At 46.1% G+C, this 19830-nt stretch overlaps 1 protein-coding gene across 1 annotated transcript; it reads right to left on the reverse strand.

Moving 5' to 3' along the window:
* Nucleotides 1–566: 566 nt before the first annotated feature.
* CERS5 (ceramide synthase 5) lies at nt 567–18591 on the reverse strand. The gene is made up of 10 exons (XM_042887656.1): nt 18377–18591; nt 12844–12949; nt 10726–10856; nt 9712–9769; nt 9082–9132; nt 8337–8429; nt 6892–7020; nt 6506–6612; nt 4638–4794; nt 567–1852 (listed from the first exon to the last, which is right to left on the reverse strand). The coding sequence occupies exons 1-10, from the start codon at nt 18565–18567 to the stop codon at nt 1700–1702; spliced, it is 1176 nt and encodes a 391-aa protein (XP_042743590.1). The 5' UTR covers nt 18568–18591; the 3' UTR covers nt 567–1699.
* Nucleotides 18592–19830: the final 1239 nt, after the last annotated feature.

The raw sequence follows: 19830 nt of genomic DNA on the forward strand, positions 1-19830 counted from the left end.
GGCCCTCCGAGCCCAAACCCCTCCGGCAGGTTGCAGAGGAAGCATTCCGGTGGGTTTGGGTCTCTCCAGAGGAGCCCCCCGACCTCTCTAGGCATTGTGTGCCCGGGCTTTCTCAAGGAAGTTTTTCCTTCTGTTCAGGTGGAATTTCTCTGATTCCTGTTGGTGCCCGGTGGCCCTTGGTCCTGAAAAGAGCCTGGCCCCGTGCTCCTGCCCCCCACCCTTCAGACGTTGCCGAGAGTTGATCTGATCCCCTGTTGGCCCTCTCCCCCACCTGAACAACCCTGGGGCTCTCACAGCCTGTCCCCACTAGCTCTGCAACCCCCGCGGGGCTCTCCCAGCAGTTCCCCGTCTGCCCAGAACTGGGCCCAGTGCTCCAGCTGCATCCTCCTCAGTGCAGAGGAGTGGGAGAATCTCCATTACCCTGCTGGTGCAGCACTGTGCAGTGACTCTATCATCCCATTGGCCACCAGGGCACACTGCTGGTTCACAATCATCCTACTTCCCACCAGGACAAAGTCACTGATTTCATTTTTTTTAAATTAACAAAGTGAAACATAGTTCTGAAATGCTTTGTTGGTTTTGTTTGTTTGTTTTTGTTTTGTTTTTTAATCGAGATAAGAGTAAACAACAGTATAAAACGGTAACAACTCAAGAAGTTCCCAAAATTCTGCTCGTGACTGACATGCAGGTCCTCCATTGCCCCCAAGTACCATCGAGTAAAAAAAGAAGCATAACCCACAGTGTGGCTGCTTTTCCAGCCCAGTGATTTCCTCCACAAAAATTGCAGAATGAGAGCAGCACCATTCTAACTTCTGTCCTAAAACACAGTTGAGCAGGACCGAAACCCCTCATTATGTGGAAAGCTAAGTACAGCCCCCAGCATTGGTCTGCCCTCAAGTTCCTCGCTCAGCCAACTGCATCCAGTAGATCTAGAAATGTCTTCAAAACCACAACTTGCAAAAGAAAAAAAAGAAGATTTAAAAGGTACATATTGTGATACTTGTCTTCGGGGCAATAATGAATCCCCTCCCCTGTTTCAGATGGCTGTCACTGAGGCTTCAGAGGGGCTTTCAGCACCAGAAGAGGCAGCAAATGCTGGCCTGGTCCCTCTTGAGAGCAGAGTTAACAAGCTATAGCCTCCTTAACACAGAGCACCCCAGAGAAGCTGGAGCAACTTTTCTGTTGTAGCACAATGCAACGCAGAGCTTAGCTGTAGCACAAAGGGATGAGTCTGCTGCAGCCTGTATGTGGGGAGCAAAAACCAGGCACTCCCCATGCTCTGAGCTGCTTACGGAGTGCCTCAAGGAGATGATGCTGACCCTGCGTTCAATGAGCCGTCATCGCTGGCAGTGCATTCACCAACCGTGGCCAGTTGAGCCCAAACTCATTCCACCTTGAGTTGATCCCAGTACAAACCAGTTTGTCAAATACAAAGATACCTCTGCAAACGTCGATGGGGCTAAGATTGAAGTACAAAATGACTTAAAGTGAAATCTGCAGCTTGCTCTTTGCCCTAGTAATTGGCTTTCTCCCTTCTGTCATGCCAAGCCTTGGACTGGTCTGGATTGTGCCCGTTTCAGATTTGCTGGAGGTTTCTGGGGAAGGGGTATCTTGATTAAAAATCACTTGGGAATGCAGAGTTCAACACATCTAAATATGTAGAGACAAGTTCGTGTTTGCTCAAGGCCAACCCAGGGCCTTATTCCTCCTCTGTCCACTGCCCGCCGGCCACGTGGCCGTTAATGCGGTTGGAGCCATTGCTCGAAGTGCTGAAAACTCCTTTTGTGCTGTTGGACGTCACATCCTCCTCCTCAGAGCTGCTTTCTACATCGCTGCGGTCATCTTTGGATACCTGAACAATCCAAGTGAGATTTGGTAGTGGAAAGGGGAGAAGTTGGTAAATGCACAGAAAGTTACAGCAGTAGAAGGTTGTACGGAAGGGATTAACCAGCCCCAGTGACAACTGCCTTCTGCACTCCACCCTTATTAACTTAAAGCTTGAAGAGCCTGTCATCACATGCAGAACACAAGACAGATGTAGAAAAAGACAGCTGGGAATGAGAAGCTCTGCTTTCTGAACACTGTACACTGTGAGGCACCACGCTTCACGCTCATCACATCAGAGGATGTTAGAGATCTTGGCTTCCAAGAGTTGCATTCTAGACTGGATAAAGGTTGCTTTTCCAGATAAATTTGTTTTCAATAACAATAATAATAGTAAATCTTCTCACACCATAACAATCAGCAAATACAATGACAAAATACATATCTATCAGTTCCAGAAAGAACACTTCGTCCTACAGGGACTGCCTTTGATATTTTAAAAATTAACCAGCTATATTTATCACATTGCTGTTTGCACAAAGTGCCTCCCATTTTCACTGCTTGTTGTTCATCTGTGAGAAGTCGTTTATGAGGAGCAACACAGTTGGGCAGCAGGCTGCAGAACAGAGACGACAACGTAACACCAGCCCAGGAGCTGAATTCCCCTCAGCCTGTGGGGAACTGCCCTATGGTTATGGCTTTGGCTGTAAGGTGACTACACATTCAGCCAATGCATTTTTATGTGGGGCTTTGAACCTTTGGAACAACCCTCAGGCACAGCTCTGCTTCACATCGCTGCTACCTGCTGTGGGAGTGCCATGGAAATGCAGTGCACCAGGACACAAAAGAAGGGACCATAAGCCAGGCCCCAACTGCAAATAAGCACCTTGGTCGCTGGCTGGGCTCCAGAGCTGTAAACTCACCATTGCCACCTGGATGCACAAATGGCTCCTGCTTTACATCCCCTAGGGCAGGCTCTCCACACTTCTGCCTGCAACTAACAGCCCTCATTCACCTCACGTGCAAGCACTTTGTGGGGAGATTGCTTTCAGGTGCTTCAGAAATTGATCCTGCTCTGCCTGTTCTGTGCCTGGGTTCTGGCTTTCAAACAGCAGCTGGTGGGAAGGTTTCAGCTCCAAGGAAGATGTGGCAGAAAGCCAGATAATGATCTCCAGGATAGGTTTTGATGGGCCTGTTCGGTGTATTTGCTTTTGTCTGTAGCCAAAACTTCTGGTACCTCCTCCTGTACTGGAAGTTCAAAGGGTCACTGGAAGGAAGCAGAGGTCTCACTCTACTTCCCACAACTGCTTTCACAAAAAGGACTGCTTTTCTGCTGTCCTCTTTCACTCAGCAGTGTGTTAATGAGCACTACAGACATAGACATCAGAGTCTTTGTGAGCCTACAAATCATACAAGTGAGGACATCAGAACAAGCCACAGAACACTGCTCAGACCTTTGGAGAACCTGCATTTTAAAACTGGATCAGGGCCAGCACTGCATCAGCCAGGGAAACAATCATTTTAAGGGAAGACATCACCCAGCTGAAGCCCCAAGACCAGAGCTTTGTGTTCCCCTCAGCCTAGAAACAGGGTAGAAACAGAAGTGTACAGATCACACTTACATGCAAAGGATGAAACTGTCCAGCTCCAATCTGGCACAGCAGAGGAAAAGGAGTGAGAAAAGAGTGAAGAAGACAAAGCTCAGAGTCCCTTCTCTGGCTAGGTCACCTGGACAGGAGAAAAGCAAGGAAAGGGAAAAGACACAGACCTGAGCTGTAGGAACAGCTGCACAGAAAATAAGAGCCTCGCAGTAGCAGCTGTGGGGAACAGATGACAAACTCCTGTGCATGCTCTAAAATACATTTTCCCCTGACAAACACTGTCATAAACAGATATGTATTTCAAGGTTACATTTCATGTGTGGGCAGCTAAGAAGTCAAACACAAAGTATAGCTGTAAGAGAAACTCAGATCAAGATATCAGATAGATGACAAAAAAGGCATTTGTGCTAGCAAACCATCTGTTGCGCTCTGGTAGATGCGAAGGAAGTGGCTTCTGATGGGCTGGCTGGGTGTCAAACAGTTCCTAGGCTGCTTGCCCTGTCTCATGCCTCCAGTTGAAGTGCAACTTTTAAGCCTGGCAACTTAGGCTACAGCCAAACATCAGCACTGTTGGCTCTTAGGATAACATCTGCCACTTACCAGCTGCTGGAGTCTCAACCCTCCCCCTTCCCAACACTCCCCTCCTCCCTCCCCCAGCTAAAATTGGAATACTTAGAACTGGAGCTAGACTGCACCCCATTAGTCCAGTGACAACCAGCTTGCTCTCCAGTACTTCTGAGAGTACCGGAAACTTTGCCTCTGCACCTCAATGCCTGGCTCCCACCGGCAACCAAAAGCCATTCACTGCTAAAAGGGAAAATGCATAATTCTCAGTGCAACCCAAGAATCAGCAGATGTTGGAAAGCTAGGAGCTGAAAGACATTCTAAATGATTATTTTAAAAAGAGCTTTCTACCACCTTTAACTCCAAACAAAGCAACAAGCAGTCATCATATCTCAGTGCACTGGAAAACAGTGGTGTTTCCTTGCATGAACAGAACAGAGAGGAAAGCATCCCTGCCTCTGTATGTATTTGGAAGCTCTGGTCTGCAGAGCAACCAGGGTTAAAAAAAAGAAACCAACTGCTCTACAAAGCAATCATTATGTAATTACCTTGAGAACTAGCACCAGCCCTTGCTAATGGCTCCATTTCTCTTAATTCCTTCACAGAGTTTGTAGAAAAGGGGACCCAAACCAGCCCCCAACACCTTACCTTTCCCCGCACGAGGGCCTTGTAGGCAGTGCGAACGATGAGATAGGACCAGATGACATGCAGGATCTGCAGGGTTACCAAAAGGCCATTGAACAGCCACCAGGAAGGATAAGGACCAATCAGTTCCCAGCTTTCGAATAGCGTTGTATTCAAAATCCTAAGAGATCCAGAAACACATTACAGATTGGCTGTGCTGGTAGTATGGCTTCCAGCTCTCCATTCAGATGACTGGCCAGATGCACAGCAGCGTGCATCTCATTTAAGCATCTGTTGCTTTGCTCCTGTCAGAGTGGTGATGCATCTGATCTCTGGCCAGAGTTAGGAGACAGACTAAATCCAATTAGAAACACTGGAACTGAGCAACAAACAGGAGAAGACGTGAATGTTATGCAGTTTGGTTACGCATACGGATCTGCTGCCAATTTCCTTCTCAACAGAGTTTATAATAACTTCACAGGAAGTGATGTCAAACTGCTCTGGTCACTAAAACAACTGTTAACACATTCATCCTTCACCCATTTTTTAAAAACCATGCAGATTTTATTCCTAGTTGGCCTCTCTCCCTTCCCTCCTAGTTTTAGATTCCTCCTGCCAAGCTGGAAGACAACAAACTGCTTCACAGACAAAGCATTTTGGTTTCTTTCAGGACTGTTTTGCTGTTCTCATCACTGGAAGTTATTGCCAGCACTTAAGTGATGTATTAAACAATTTAGATTTCGTGAAGTAGAAATGCGTGGAGAGACCTTTAAAGGCACCATTAGTTTTGCATAGCTTTTAACATTTCACAGGAAAAGAGAAACAAGCCTGTCGAAGAAGAACCCAAGGCCCCAAAGTGCAGCTACAGGAACAGCTAATTTGTGGCCAGCTTATTAGTGAACTGTATGCACCTCCAGAGGTCTTGCAGTGCTTTACACTGCTGAACAGGGAAGTAAATATACGTGAGCTGAACTAGTATAAGGTCTGCAATACCACAGCAAGCTTGTCAGATTTCTCTGTAAAGATGAGGAGTTACATTACAGCCAGTGGAAAACACATTAAAGATTCACAGGGCTGCTGAGTAATAGCATGATGCAAGAGCATCACCTCACAACAGACTACAGCAAGGAGAACAATGACAACAATCTCATCTATCAAGGGAAAGAAACTCTGCAGACTTGAGCACCAAAACCCTTCCTTATCTTGATTCCCTTGATGCATTCGCTGGGAAACAAGAGCTTTAATTGCAATTCTGATACCAAGACAAATTTTCTGTGCACTCTTTCAACAGAAAGAAGGTGGAGAACATAACCACGACCACCCTCACTGAGCCTGACCTACTGGGTCAGCAGAGAACTTCATTATAGAACAATTAGCTATAATCTGTTTAGCTGTTTAGGGTTGCACCTCACATAGAAGAATCTTCAGACCTATTTCAGGCTCTAAACAGTCACGACTCAAGGGCAGGACACAAGAAATCAAAAGCAGCACTGATGACTAAGCCAGATACTCAGAAATTAAATTTTCTTCAAGAAATTATGCCTCTTCTGTAACCATTTCCAAAACTTCTCAAGTCAAGAGAAGCAAACAGTGCTCTGAGCTATTCAGATAGCAGCTGATTGTGCTCCACTAATGAGCACTGTCATCACTTTACAGCAAGAGAAAGAGAGGCCAGCTGTGTGTTAAGATTCCAGTCACTTCTCACACTCTCTCTTACTGACTGCTGAGAGGTTTCTTCATACTCCTGTTTAAAAGCACTGCTCCACACAGCACTGGATTGTCTGCAACCTCAGGCTGCCGTAAGGGACATTCTGCACTGCTTGCAAGAGGTACAAATGCTTTTCTTAAAGGACTGAAAAAGCAAACAAGACCTTACAGTTCAAGGTGCTTACCAGAATGGATAAATGCCCAAACGTGTAACAATGAACACAACACCAAAGAGCATGAAGAAGGCATCACAGAGACGCTGGTACTTGGCATAATTGGCTAACTTTGCAGCCTAGAAGAGATGAGAAGCATGAGAATATTACTCCCTTTGTGCACTCATGTAATTACCAGGCTACAGAGCTCCAAAATCCTCAAGACATCATGCTTGTAAGGAGTTAGGAATACTTAGGGATTATTCTCAGCACGACAGCAGTTATGAGGAAAAGCTGACAAAGCAGGATCAGCAGATATTACAGCATGTTTAACGCTGCTCAGCAAAAATAGGGAAGTCTGCTTGCTTCCCTGAGAGCACCCCAGCATTAGGTACAGAAAGACTGAAAAGGAAACTTACCTCTAAGAGAAAATCAGATGCATCATGGAGACACAGCACCAGTGTTCCAACACGCACCATATTATTCATGTAAGAGAACGTAATGAGCCCAATTGTAGCCAAATGATGGACGAACATGATCAGGAAGTCCTGGAAACAGAAAGATGAATTAAGATCCTTTGGCTGTCAAACAAATACGTATGCCTGGAGCAGAGCCACAAAACCGACCAACTGAAGTCACAGGATGACTTCAGTTCAGACTCGGACTCCACACAAAGCACAGCTCATCACACATCAGCCACCATCACCGGAGGCTCCAGAAAGGTCTCTCCCAGCATGTGTGCTTCTGTGAAGTTGTAACTGCATGCACAGGCACAGCACAGTCTCTGGCACAAACGCTCAAGACAAAGACAAGTATGGCTGCAGAATCCTCTGAAAGGATTGACAGGACAACATACGGCCCTTATTTCTGGTTCCCTTTGGCTTTACAGTCACACTGCTGGTCTTTTCAGCACTTGGCACAAATTATACGCTGCTGTTACCGTTGTCAGCATGCAAAAGCCTGCCAGAGCATAGCAGCCACAGAACAGAAGATAATCCAACAGCAAGAGCTGGGCTGCTCCATTCAAAAACTTTTTTCAATGCAGTTCAGGGCTGTTTTCTAGTTCAGTCCCCTGGCTACAATGCTTACATTTTACATCAGTGCACCTTACCGTGGGGAGTGTAACAGAGGATATAGAATTAAATATTGTAAACAGTATCACAGATGCTGTTATTCACTTCTTTTCTGCAGCTCCAAGTTATTTTGCATCTTGGAGCTAATATTTCAGTACAGAAAAAAACAAACACTTTTTTTCCCCCAACAGCTGATGCAAGAATGGGAATACTTTGTTACTTTGCAGTTTGTACAGCAGAAGCAATAAGCCACGATTTACTATGAACTGTTTTCCAACAGCAACAATGAACCAAATCCTAGAATGCAGCACAACAGAATTAGATTCCAGCAATCATGACCAGTCATCATTCTGACACAAGACAAAAAAATTATTTTCAAAAAACACGTATTATTGCTTCAGCGTTTGCCATTTTCTCATCCTGCTCAGCAAGCTGATGCTTGGAGCGTTTTATTTTCCTGTCCTTTTGAAAGCCTTAAAGTCAAAATCTCCTTTTTCCCCCCCCCCCCCCACGCTCCCAACAATTTGCTAACTGTTTATTAGGAGGTATTGAGTGATTCTGTTCTTTCCCCTGGAAGACGAAAGAGCCTCTCAAGGATACACCAGGTCACACAGCAACTCATTCCTCCCTTCCTCCAGGATTGTAATGAGTAGAGAAGGAGCTACAGAGAGGTGTGAACGAGGAAAATTCTGTTATTACTACGTTTCAGCTTTACTGGCCACGCATACTGACAGTTTTTGTTAGCCTGGTCTATTCAGCAAAGCAGTTAGTGCAATTCTGGTTAACCTCACCTTCCGTTTAATGTCTGTAAACTGAGAAAACATGAGAGACCAGTAGAAGGCCAGCTCCAAGATATAGTAATAATAAAGCCTGGATGTTAGAGGCTGGAAAACAAACAAAGACAGCACAGTCAGAAGACAAACTACTTCAAAATTTACATTACAGTCTACTTTTTCCTTCCTTTCTCTCCTGCTGTGTTCCCTTCGGAATGATGAGGCATGAGTTAAAAGATCCAGAAGTAAGGCTTAGTTAACACAAGCTTAAGCAACAGCCCCTTCCTACAGGCTCAGTCACACAAGCAACCTTGCGTGTTTGACAGGAGAATCTCAGGTTTTGAATGAAGCTCAGTGTTCACAAATTGCACTGCAGCCTCCTGGATTAGGAAAAACAAACTGAGCCACACTGGTTGGCCTCTCCACAATCACACTTGATGCATAATTAAAATAACACTGTGAATAAGTTACTTTTTCTAATCTCAGCAGGAAGAAAACACAAAACAAATACGAGTTGAGTCTACTCTATCTGAGGAAACACCACTGTTGACAAACCTACATAACCAGAATTGGAACATACAAAGCACTGTTATCTTTGTGCCTTCAAGACGGGATGGCTCTTCACTACTTGGGAAGCTTACCAGGCCTGGGTAGCATCCACAGAATGAGAAAGAGTTGAGACTACCCAATTACAACTTGCTGTCATTAACAGAAATAAGAAATTGCACAGGAGATTTGAATCTACTAAGTTTTTATCTCCTACCTGAAAGGGGTAGCTGTACCAGCACTGTCGTGTGTCCCAAAACCAGGGTGCCTGAAGGGAAAAGTCAAGTTTATTATTCTGCTGGTCTTTTTAATTCCCTATTATCTAAGGCATCAACCAATACAGTTCCAGTTCACTGAAATTTTACCTTCATTCCAAGCTAAATTTATTGTAAGACAAAATAATGATTTGAAATAATCATTCTGCACCCAAAGGCAAATTGTAATGCAACCGAAATTCAAAGAAGCAAGCAGCTCTAATAATAAAGACCCAGAGATAAATGTGTATCCCTATGGGAAGAAAGCAAAACCTCTCCACACCAAGAAGTCAGGTCTGTCCTATTCTGGTGTAAAGTAACAAATAAACTTCTAGTATTTCCATAATGACAGATTTGTTTAGAAGCTTTCTCATATTGTCAAAGTGGCCTTTACATAGAAACTCCAGGATCTCAAATAAGGGCACACAGAGGTGACTTATTACCAAACTCCTCTTCTTTGAAGCTAGGTGCAAGCACAGAAGGGACACTGTAGTCAAAGGCCTGAGATTTCAGCACTGCAGTGCGAACCCAGTGGCACAACACACAGAAAAACCAGGTGGGAGGGTGAGGAGGGGTGTGCCAGATCAACTCACCGTCCAGAGAAACCTGATTCCATAAAGAAATATACTTAAATAGAAGGTAAATCTCCACCTGGAAAAAAGCAAAATACAAAACATGAACCAGAAATAGTTTCTGTTTAATATTTGTAACAAAACCTGAAACAACTGTGAAAAAAGCAATTCTGACACCTGAAAAGTATTCACCCACTAATAGTTAATCCTTCATTTGTAAACGTTGTGTGAGGATAAACCCATTTGAGAGCTTTCACACCACACTTGTTTGCACTGACAGCCAAGTTCAGAGTGAGCATGCAGCATTCATACGCTTTAATATACAATGTCAGGATAACAAGAAAAGTAGCTGTTATTCAGAAGATATCCTAATACATGTAATTATCCTTCTTACCTTGCGGCTTTAAGTAGGCAAAATCATACTGGGGGAAGAATTAATATGAAGAAAATTACTGGAAAGGAAAGAAACCAGCACAGAAGAAAACAAGTCAGGAAAGAAGCACTCAGATGCTACTGCACTAACAGGGGAACTACAAGCACTCAGAAAGAAACAAAGAACAAAGGAATGAACTGAAGGGAAAAGCAGAGAAATCCAGGATGTGTCCATAGAAGTACATACATCACTGTAAGCCATAAGGTCACCGTGCCTGGGGAAAATGCTACAGCATAACTGTGCAGACAGCCAACTTGTCTTCAGTGTAACTACTGAATTGTGCACATGCAGATGTGTACACACACACACTGAAGTGTCACTGCCCGCCTTATGGCCATGGCTCACTCTCACAAGCTGTACATCACGGACAAGAATAACTCCTGTGCAAGTGTTCTGGGCTTTCATGTACATATATCAAACATAGCTGAATGCTATGAAGCTCTCCTCGCTTCTTCCACTTGCCTACAGGAGAATTTGCCTCCTGCCAGCCAACCCCCAGGCACCAGTTTAAGTTAACAGCTGACCACAACTTCAGTGAGAAGAGAGAACAAAGAGCTGGAGCTCTGAGATGGAGGCACATCCCAGCCTCTGCACGAACATACATGCTCTCACAAAATTTAGTGATGGTGGTGGGTTTGTCCTGGTTCCTCCGATGCCGAAACCAGCGTTGGATCTTTCGAACATCCCAGTCTAGCTGCTTTGACAAGCCTTCTAACCTTTTTCCATCTGGAGACTGAAGGAAAATGAAACAAACGTCAGTTCTCCTCCTTCTCAACCTGCTTTCAGTTTGACATCCTCTGTACACTACAGTAGGACCCATGCACAGATGGCAAAACCCACGATGAAGGCACTGCGTACATTTTTAACCCTGACACTAGTACTATGCCAGAAGCAGGAACCTGCTGCCATACTCATTCATATTTAACTTTCAAAAGCCACTAATTACTTAAGTACTCGGAATGCTTGTGGTTTAACATTTCCTCATCTATTTCATCATTTGACAGCACATCACTCCAGAGAATGTAGTTCTGTTTCTTAGTTTGGGAGGAGGAGAGGAGGGGCTTTTAAAATGCCCTGTGCTACCTGTTAAAACCTGCAGATCAACTCAGGCTGTCTGGAACTGAAGAAGATGACAGCTGAATACACTTAAGGGACAGGATTCACTGTGAAGTTTATGGAAACTTTAAAGTAAGAATTCGGTTTTAACACATCTGATGTTTATAGATTCAAAAAAGGCATCAGAGAGATGGCGTCATTTCCATTACCACTTTTAGAGTGCATGGATACAATTAAACTTGAAAACGGAAATAGTTGCACAATAAAGAATGCATCCCTGTTCTCTCACTGGAAACTCTACTGGCAGTTTGTTTGAACAACGACAGTGGATTTACAGGAGCAGAAAGAGTGAACAAAACCTGATAACTACCTCTACAATGGCCCATGGTGAGATAAGCCACGCTAGTTTCAGACCAGTGTCCTTTTAACAAGCTCTGCCAGGGAGCTCTTACAACTGAAAGACGATAAACACATTTTACCACTTAAGTTACAAACAAACCCAGAAAGCTATGTAGAATGTTCATGTAATACAGAGTCACCAGATTGCTGAACTGAAAAACAAGATAATCTGTCATCTGATTTGCTGTACTGAAACCAGGACTTTCTCACTGCAGATAATAATGAAATCTCTTCCCTCTGCATCAGAGCCACCCTACATTTCCATTCTCCAAATCTGACAGCACACGAGCATACTGGCATAGTTAAACAAAGCTCTGTTTTTCATAGAAGCTAGATAAGTACTGCACAGCACGCAACCCCATGGGTTTCCTCAACGTTAATTTCAAGGGCATCCCCTGCATTAAAGCCCTCCCAGCAAATGGCATCAAATCACAGGAGCCTTCCTGTTCATGTCTCATCCCAAGTGCTCCTGAACCTCACTGTTCCCATGAGGTGAGTTCTGCTGAGGCTTTTATAGAATTTCCCCTCCTTCACCAAATGCTTTTTCTGCTCCACTCAAAATGGAGTTCAGCATCACCAAACGAGAACATAAAGCCTTCCATTTCAGTATCTTTAATGAAAATCTATCCCACCACCTGTGCTGATTTAACTGTCAACATCCAAAAGCACAGACAGCACGCAGCTCTGTCATTCTAAAGCGAAGGAGCACTGCCAGCTCAAGCAAGAGAAAAGCCATGAAATGTAGAATAAAAGCAATACCTGTTGCCAACATTCAGCATCCCACCACTCGTCAGGGCGCACTTCCATGGACAGAATGCTTTTACTTGAGCAAATGACTTCCACTTGGCATAGGAAAAGGAAAGCATTCCCCCAGATGGCCAATGAAAGCAGAGAAGCAGATCACAACAGAGCAGTGCTTTTCCAATAGGAAGTGAAAGATGCCAGGCAATTTTTTCGTAAACCAACAATTACTGCCCATTACAGCAGTAACAGCTGGGACAAAAGCAGGGAACGAAAGGAAGAAAACTTTCATTTTAAAAGAGGACAATTTTGATTCAGAAAAGATTCTTCTGTGTGCAAAAGCACAGATCAGCCATAAAGCGAATTTATTTTCCTACAAGACGGACATGTCAGAGGCAATGGAAGATAAAGAACACGTGGATGAATGCACTGTGGATGGAACACATTTCTTAAACCAAAGAAGTGGGAGACAGAAACCCACACCCTCACCTTTGCAGGTCTCTGTTCCTAGCAGTGAAACTCACCTTCGTGATGGATGTAAACACTTTCTCTAAAATCGCATTGGGCTGGGCTCTGTGAGCTCCACTGTCTTGTATGCCGAGGTTTATGGCACACGGCTTGGCAATAAACCTGAAACACAAAGAGATGGATTAAAACAAGGCACGTTTTCCTCGCCCAAGTCACAGCCCCAGCCTCTCACAGACTGCAAAACCTCTCCAAAATGCTTCTGAAGATCTTCACTGTTGCTCTAAGGAACACGTACCTTTAGGTAACCCAACTGGTAACTGCAGGGAGCACGTATTGTAACACATTTAATGTGAAAACGTCAGTTCAAATGCCCTGGCCTTGCAGGATCAGGACATTTCCCCATGTGACTTGCACCACTCAAAAATAAATAATAATCACTGACATGAGCCCTCTGCAAAGGGCTGCTAGAGCCCCTGCAGCACCACAGATCAAACACCTCATTTCCAGAATGCTTTTTGGTGTCACATAGCTCAGAAAAAAAAAAAAAAAAAAGGAAGTTCGAGTCACACAGTTCACAAAAAAGACAGAACCACAGCTTTATTTTCCCCTAAGAGAGAGAAGCTTAAGCAGCTTGCTTCTCTAGGCAAGGTAGGGAAGAAATGCCAAGTCAGGCTGAGACCCACACCTCAGCATCTCACACTGCATGCAGCACGTTCTCCAAAAGCTGACTGAGCACTTGGTGAATTTTATGGCACTCTGAAAACAAACCTGGTTTTGCAACTGACGCATACACATGCTCGTTCAAAACCAATTGTGTTTTGCTGTACCTTTGCATCAAACTGGCCAAGAGACAAAACACACACAGTACTGAATGCCTGAATTGCGTTCTCTCCTGTTGGTGAGCAACAGCTTTCAAGGACAGCAAATTTTAAAAAATTAATTAAGTAATTAATTTGAGAGCATGCAAAAACCTGTTTCTCAAAAACGACTTGGAAAAGGACCCAACACTGGCATCATTACATCTACTTTGCTTCAAAATACAGAGTGTTCCAGAGGCAGTTTCATTATACATATGTATTCCATTTAGAAGACTCAGAGTGTGATTAAGCAGAAAATGCTGCTTTTTCCAACCATCGCATTTGCTGCCATTTCCCTTTGTGTTTAAAAGATGAGATTCGAATTCAACAGAATCATTATTATAAGCATTCCAGCTGCAGCCATGCTTGGGAGCACATCCTCAGTGCTTCTGTTAGGAATAGCTACAAGTGCACTGCAGAACAGACACAGGTTGTAGGGTTTTCCCTTGAGAAATTATGGATCAGCTCACAAGTAATCCTAAATGATCTCTGCTGCTTTTAGAAGATAACCCCCAAGCAATAGCAGACGTAGCGCTGGGTTCCTGCCCTGTTTCTCACACGTCCTGCTTGCTTCAACAGCCACAGCTAAAGAAGTAAGAAAAGCAAAAAGTGATTTCCTTCCAGCCTGGCTCTTCCCTGCTTTGATGGCTCACTGCTTCCTCCACCATCTGGACCACCAGCCAGAAGTGATGTTAATGATGTTATAAGTGCCCATCTCTTTGCTCCTCTTTCCTCCAGGATGCACCAGAACAGCAGCAGAGCAGCTCACGTGAGCTCACCGGATGTCAAACAGTTCTGTTTCATTTTCTGGAAGATGGTGCTTACAGCTCCACAAAGTGCTGCTTTTGTTTAAGAGCAGGTAAGGAGGAGAGGAAAATAAGGAAGCACCAATGATCCATAAAAGTGGCATTATTTGGGAATTCAAAACCTGAAGCATCGAGGAAAGAAGAAACAGCATCACCTCAAAAAAAAAAGACATAGAAATAAGCAGAAATAATTCACTTCAGGACTCACTGATTACAAAACAAACACAATGAAGATTTGCACAAAATTGCTCCAGACTATAAGCTTCCTCCACTGGGAAAATACAGATGTGTACAGAAGTCAGGAAAGGAAAAAAAATAAAGAGCAAAGCAGGGCTACAGGCAGTGCATGGGACTCAGCCAAGCGTGCAGGTGACCAAAGAGCAAAACAAAAAAAAACACACAAACATTTCTTGGTGCATGGAGGCAAGCAGATATCAATGTAAGCAAAGAGGAAGAGTCACAGTCATGGAGATACAGCCACAGAAATAGGATCTCTAGACTGTTAAGGAAGTGCAGCCTAGCGTGGTAATGCTGCTCCTCTCACCCAGCAACGGCTTCATGCAGCAGGGAACAAATTCCAGCCCACAGCCAGCCTCCTGCAGGGCCCAAACGCCCTCCCACAGCACTTTCCCCACAACAGGTCGCACAGGAAAGCGTCCAGGTGGGTTTAGATGTCTGCAAAGGACTCTTCCACCTCTCTGACAGCTCTGCACCCTCCATAGCGCTCTCCCAGCAGTTCACAGTCTGCCTGGAGCTGGAGAGCCCAGCACTGGGCCCAGTGCTCCAGGCTGGGGTCTCCCCAGGGCAGAGCAGAGCAGAGGAGAAGGGAATCTCCCTTGCCTGCTGGCCACGCTCTCTGCAGCACGCCCCAGGGTCCCACTGACCACCTGAAAATGCCACCTTAATTGTAGAATCCCCTCTCCCTCCAGAATCCCCATTCTTGGGGATGTTCACAACTGGACATCACCACAAGCAATTCGAGCTGATTCCAAGGCCGGTCCTGCCCTAAGGATTGGACAAGGTGACCCAGAGGCCCTTTCCTACCTAATTATTTTATGATGCCACACAAATCTGCTGTAGGAGCTATTCCCAAGGTCGAGATCGCGCCGCGCCCTCCCAGCACGGAGTTTTCATCGTGTAAATGCTTTTATTGCTGTTTTGTGAACCCATATGCGTTTATAGGCCTAAGTCACACCTACCCAGCTCCATTTTCACCCCAGTTATTAAGACATCGAAACCAGCATCAGTTTTCAAACACAGAGACTAGCATCTAACAAGCACTTTCCAGTCACACTGTACCTCATGAACCCTCCGTTCTGGAAGGTTCAGGTTCTCTGCTAACTCCCTCCTACAGCTCTGAAAAGAAGAACAATTCCCTAAGTTCAAGATTTACAGAGTAAGCACATTCTGGAGTCAACATACCCAAAGAGAGAGTTCATCTCTTCACGACCTCTCAGTTTCAGTGCTCACTCCAGCACTGCCCCTAATTTCCAGATACATTTGACAAAATAACATCTAAAACTCTTTTTCTATTGTTTCTGCACCAGACTTCGCACAAACCACAGATCCTTCCTCAGAGCCAGAGTGACTGTAAGCAAAAAGGAGTTCCAGTGTAATTACAATCACCTTGTACAAGTAACAGACTCCAGGTCTTCCCCAGTACCTGTGAGGCTTTTTGTGCCTGCAGTGGGATGAAACAACAGCAGTGGGGGAAAAAAAAAAGAAATAACACACTGACTTGACACATTCGTTAGCAGAAGTCCATCTTTCTCCTGCCTGCCCCAAAACCCACTTCCAGCTCAGCCAGGCCCTTTCTCTGCTCTGCAAGCTCAGTTCTTCATCACACATAATTCCCACACTCACTCAGCCCAATGAGTATTTTACCAACACCGTGATGCAAAGGCTGATTTACAGGAGTATTACCCACAGAAACGTTATGTCAGTGTAACAAAAGCACTTCCTCACACAGAAGACCTCCTACAGAGCACAGAGGGAAATGAAGGAAAAAAAAGAAAAATAAGAGCAGCAGGAGAGCAGAATTCGAGTTCTGAGTCACTGAGTCTGACTGCCACTTGTGTATCAAGGAAGACTTAATCATCCCCAAGGCCTCAGCTGGGGTATGCACACAGAGGGATGTTATTAGACGAATCTGAACTATCATGACACGTTCAAAGTGGTTGGAGAAAGAGGAGAATATTTCTTGAAACATACAGTCTTTTGAAACAAACATCCCAGGAACAGCCCTGGATTTCGCTCTCACAATGTGCTTTCACTTCAGGGTATCACCAATGAAGCACTGTGAAAGAAAAGGAAGCAACCCGCACAGGAACCAGGCCAGCAGTACAAGTTTCCAGGTTGTACTGCTGCTACATTTAATTCTTCACCTGAATCTTCCCTGAGTTAACACAGCAAAAGAAATTTAATAAGCACAGCATTACGAAGATAAAGTAGGAGGATGATGTCTTATTAGGTGCAGCAGGATGCACTGTACCTCTCTATCTCCAGAGAAAACAGTCTTTTGTATTTCCTCCCCCAAACTACCTGAACCAGCCAGGACTGGGGCAGCCAGGAGACTTCCCCTAACCCCCCCCCATAACATCCAGGGGCAGCTCTGCCTCCCAGATCCCTTTCCTCATCTGCTGATTGCCATGGATGTCAGGGGTGGGCTTTGGCTCTGCCACGTGTCTGTTACCAGGTCCTCTGCACTGATCTGAGCTGAAAGCAGCATTCTGAAACTGGGGAAAAAGATAAGATTGATAGGGGGAAAAAAAAGATGCTCCCACTTCTCTCCTACCCATGTTTTTCTTCACAGTTCTTTCTTTTTGCTCTGCTTAAGTCTCCAATTTTGTTTAAGCTCTGAAAGCTCAAAATAAAAAATAAATAAATAAATAAATAAATAATTAAAAAAAAAAAGCACTTCCTATAGAAAACCTTAAAAATGAAACCAACTCAGTCCCTGGCCACTTAAATGCTTTCCACAGAGAAACACATCCACTCATTTCATCCAGAAATGTAGGACTGACTCAGCCTTTAATGAACTATTTGGATAGGTACCTGAGGTGTCTTAATTGGCTTCTAACACCTAAGTGTTCTCTTTAACCAAGGCACTTTTCTAATTAGCATCGCTGTCAGCCGCACAGCCTGTTCCATGTGCTGCAAGAGATATCCATCGCAAAGAGCAGAAACTGCTGCCTCAGGGGAGAGGTAATACAAGGGTACGGGATGCTGAACCGAGGGAGAAAAGCTGCACCACACCTGTCCGTGGGCAGACAGCATCCAACCGCACCTCCAGCACTGCGGGGACCCACAGAGCATCGAGGAACACAGCAGGCAGCAGAGCAGGCCCGAACTCCTCAGCCAGGAACTGTCAGGGAGAGCACATCACCGGCAGCGAGCAGCCCAACACCCTCAGACACACACAGGGCTGGCTTCCAGGCAATGGGAAATAAAGGAAGGATTCTCCTGACACCGTGCTGCAACCCCTCAGCATGCAGGGGGCTGCCAGGGCCCACAGCACAGCACAGAGGAGCCCCGAAGCCCCCGAAAAGCACAGGAGGGCCGTACAGAACGGCCGGGAGGGCCGTGCGGGATTCCCCCGCCGTGACACACGCAGCCCTCGGGCCCCAACGACGCTCCCTCCCCGCGCAAAGAGATGAAAGGAGCGCCGGGCGGAGGCCTGAGGCCTACGCGGGACCTGAAAAGAGAACGGGACTCCGAACCGAGCAGGGTCGAGCAGGGTCGAGCAGAACCGAGCCGAACCGAAGGGGCGCCGAACCGAGCCGGGCCCAGCACCGCGCAGCCCGCCCCGCTCCGCCGCACGTTGCTAAGAGACCCCGGCGGGCTCGCACCGCACCATGGCGCGGAGGAGACAGCGGCCGCCGCCTGAGGATCGTGGGGCTCTGGGAGAGCTCCGGCCCCGCGCTCACCTCTCGAACAACAGTCGCACGGCGAAGATACCGAGCGCCAGCGGGAAGGCGGAGAGGACGTGGCTCGCCCGCGGGTACTGCAGCCCGCCGTCCGGCTCGCCGGCCAGGTCGGCCCACGTCACGTTGTGAGGCAGCCAGAAACGCTCGTTCCAGAACCAGGCCCGCACCGCCGCTACCGCGGCTGCCGCCATTTTCCGCCGCCTCCCTCCGCCTCACCCCCCTCCCGCCCCGGCGGCGGCCACCGACAGCGGGCGGAGCTCCGCGCCTCAGCCCACCCGCTTCCGCCCGCCGCTCAGGGCGCATGCGCAGGCGGCGCTGCGGGGCGGTGCTGCCCTGGCCACGCCCCTTTCGCGGACCGTTAACTCGGAGCATGCGCAGCGCGCAGCCCGCGCGAGTCGCTCTGCCCGCAGCTCTCACTGAGGAGAACTGGCGGGAATCGCTCGCTGCTAGGGCGTTCCTACGAAAAAAAAGAAAAAAAGAAAAAAAAAGCGCGCTGATTGTTCTGCTTTAAAAAGTCTCAAGCCCCCGAGCCCCGAGAAGCGGCCTTCAGCTTCACTGCCACAGGGCAGCCGTTCAGCTCTCACATGAGGAGTTCATAGTGAGACAACAAGGGCTCATTTTATTAATGCAGATGTGGTTTAGCATTTAAGTGCAGAACAGAGAAGTTCACACAGCAAAAACGTTCAGAATGATCCTAGTAGCTTTAAAAGCTTTCAGAAAATTATTTCAATGTGATGGGCTCGGGACTGAGTGTTAACCAAGGAACAAAGGCTGTATTCTGCTTTGTAATTATGTTCTAAAGCTCTCCATAAAGGTACTCAGCACCGGCTTCCCTGTGTGTGGTAGCAGAGATCCATCTGTCCCATAATAGCCCTTCTGGCATCCATCCAGCTGAGAGTAAATTAAATGGCCCATTGAGCACTCAACTACTACAGTAACCAATGGGTCCAAGGAGGTGGCAGTTCATAATATCTGCGTTTTTTTCAGTGGAACAAGTTCAGCACTAATTGCCCTGTGAATACGTTCACTGAGTGGTCGGAATCCTTGCATGTCAAGGACTCGCAGGTGGCTGAGATTTAACCAGAACAAATCTCTGAACAGCCGCCGTGCAGCTTTAGTATCATGTAAGTGGGGATGCACTGTAAAGCTCAGCTGCATCTCCTGATTAACAAGGAGTTGGAACATCCAATACATCTCATGTCCATGACCAATAGCTTCCAGATGGAGTTGCTTGGTGATTTGAAGAGCAAGTAGATGTCGTTAAGAAAAGGTAAGCATTTAGAGGCTAAACAAAAGATGCACTTGTACATCAGCTTCCCTAGCTTTGAGATCTCCCTCTACCTGTACAAGGCTTGGTTCTCTCTTAAAAACAACCAGCCCATAGGTTGTACATGCCATGCCACACAGCTACTAATGCATGCTAGCCCAACAGCAGGCTGCTCCCTTCTCTGTGC

Source organism: Lagopus leucura, unplaced genomic scaffold, assembly GCF_019238085.1.
Source record: "Lagopus leucura isolate 7727_CA_CO unplaced genomic scaffold, USGS_WTPT01 Super-Scaffold_100103, whole genome shotgun sequence".
Taxonomy (NCBI): domain Eukaryota; kingdom Metazoa; phylum Chordata; class Aves; order Galliformes; family Phasianidae; genus Lagopus; species Lagopus leucura.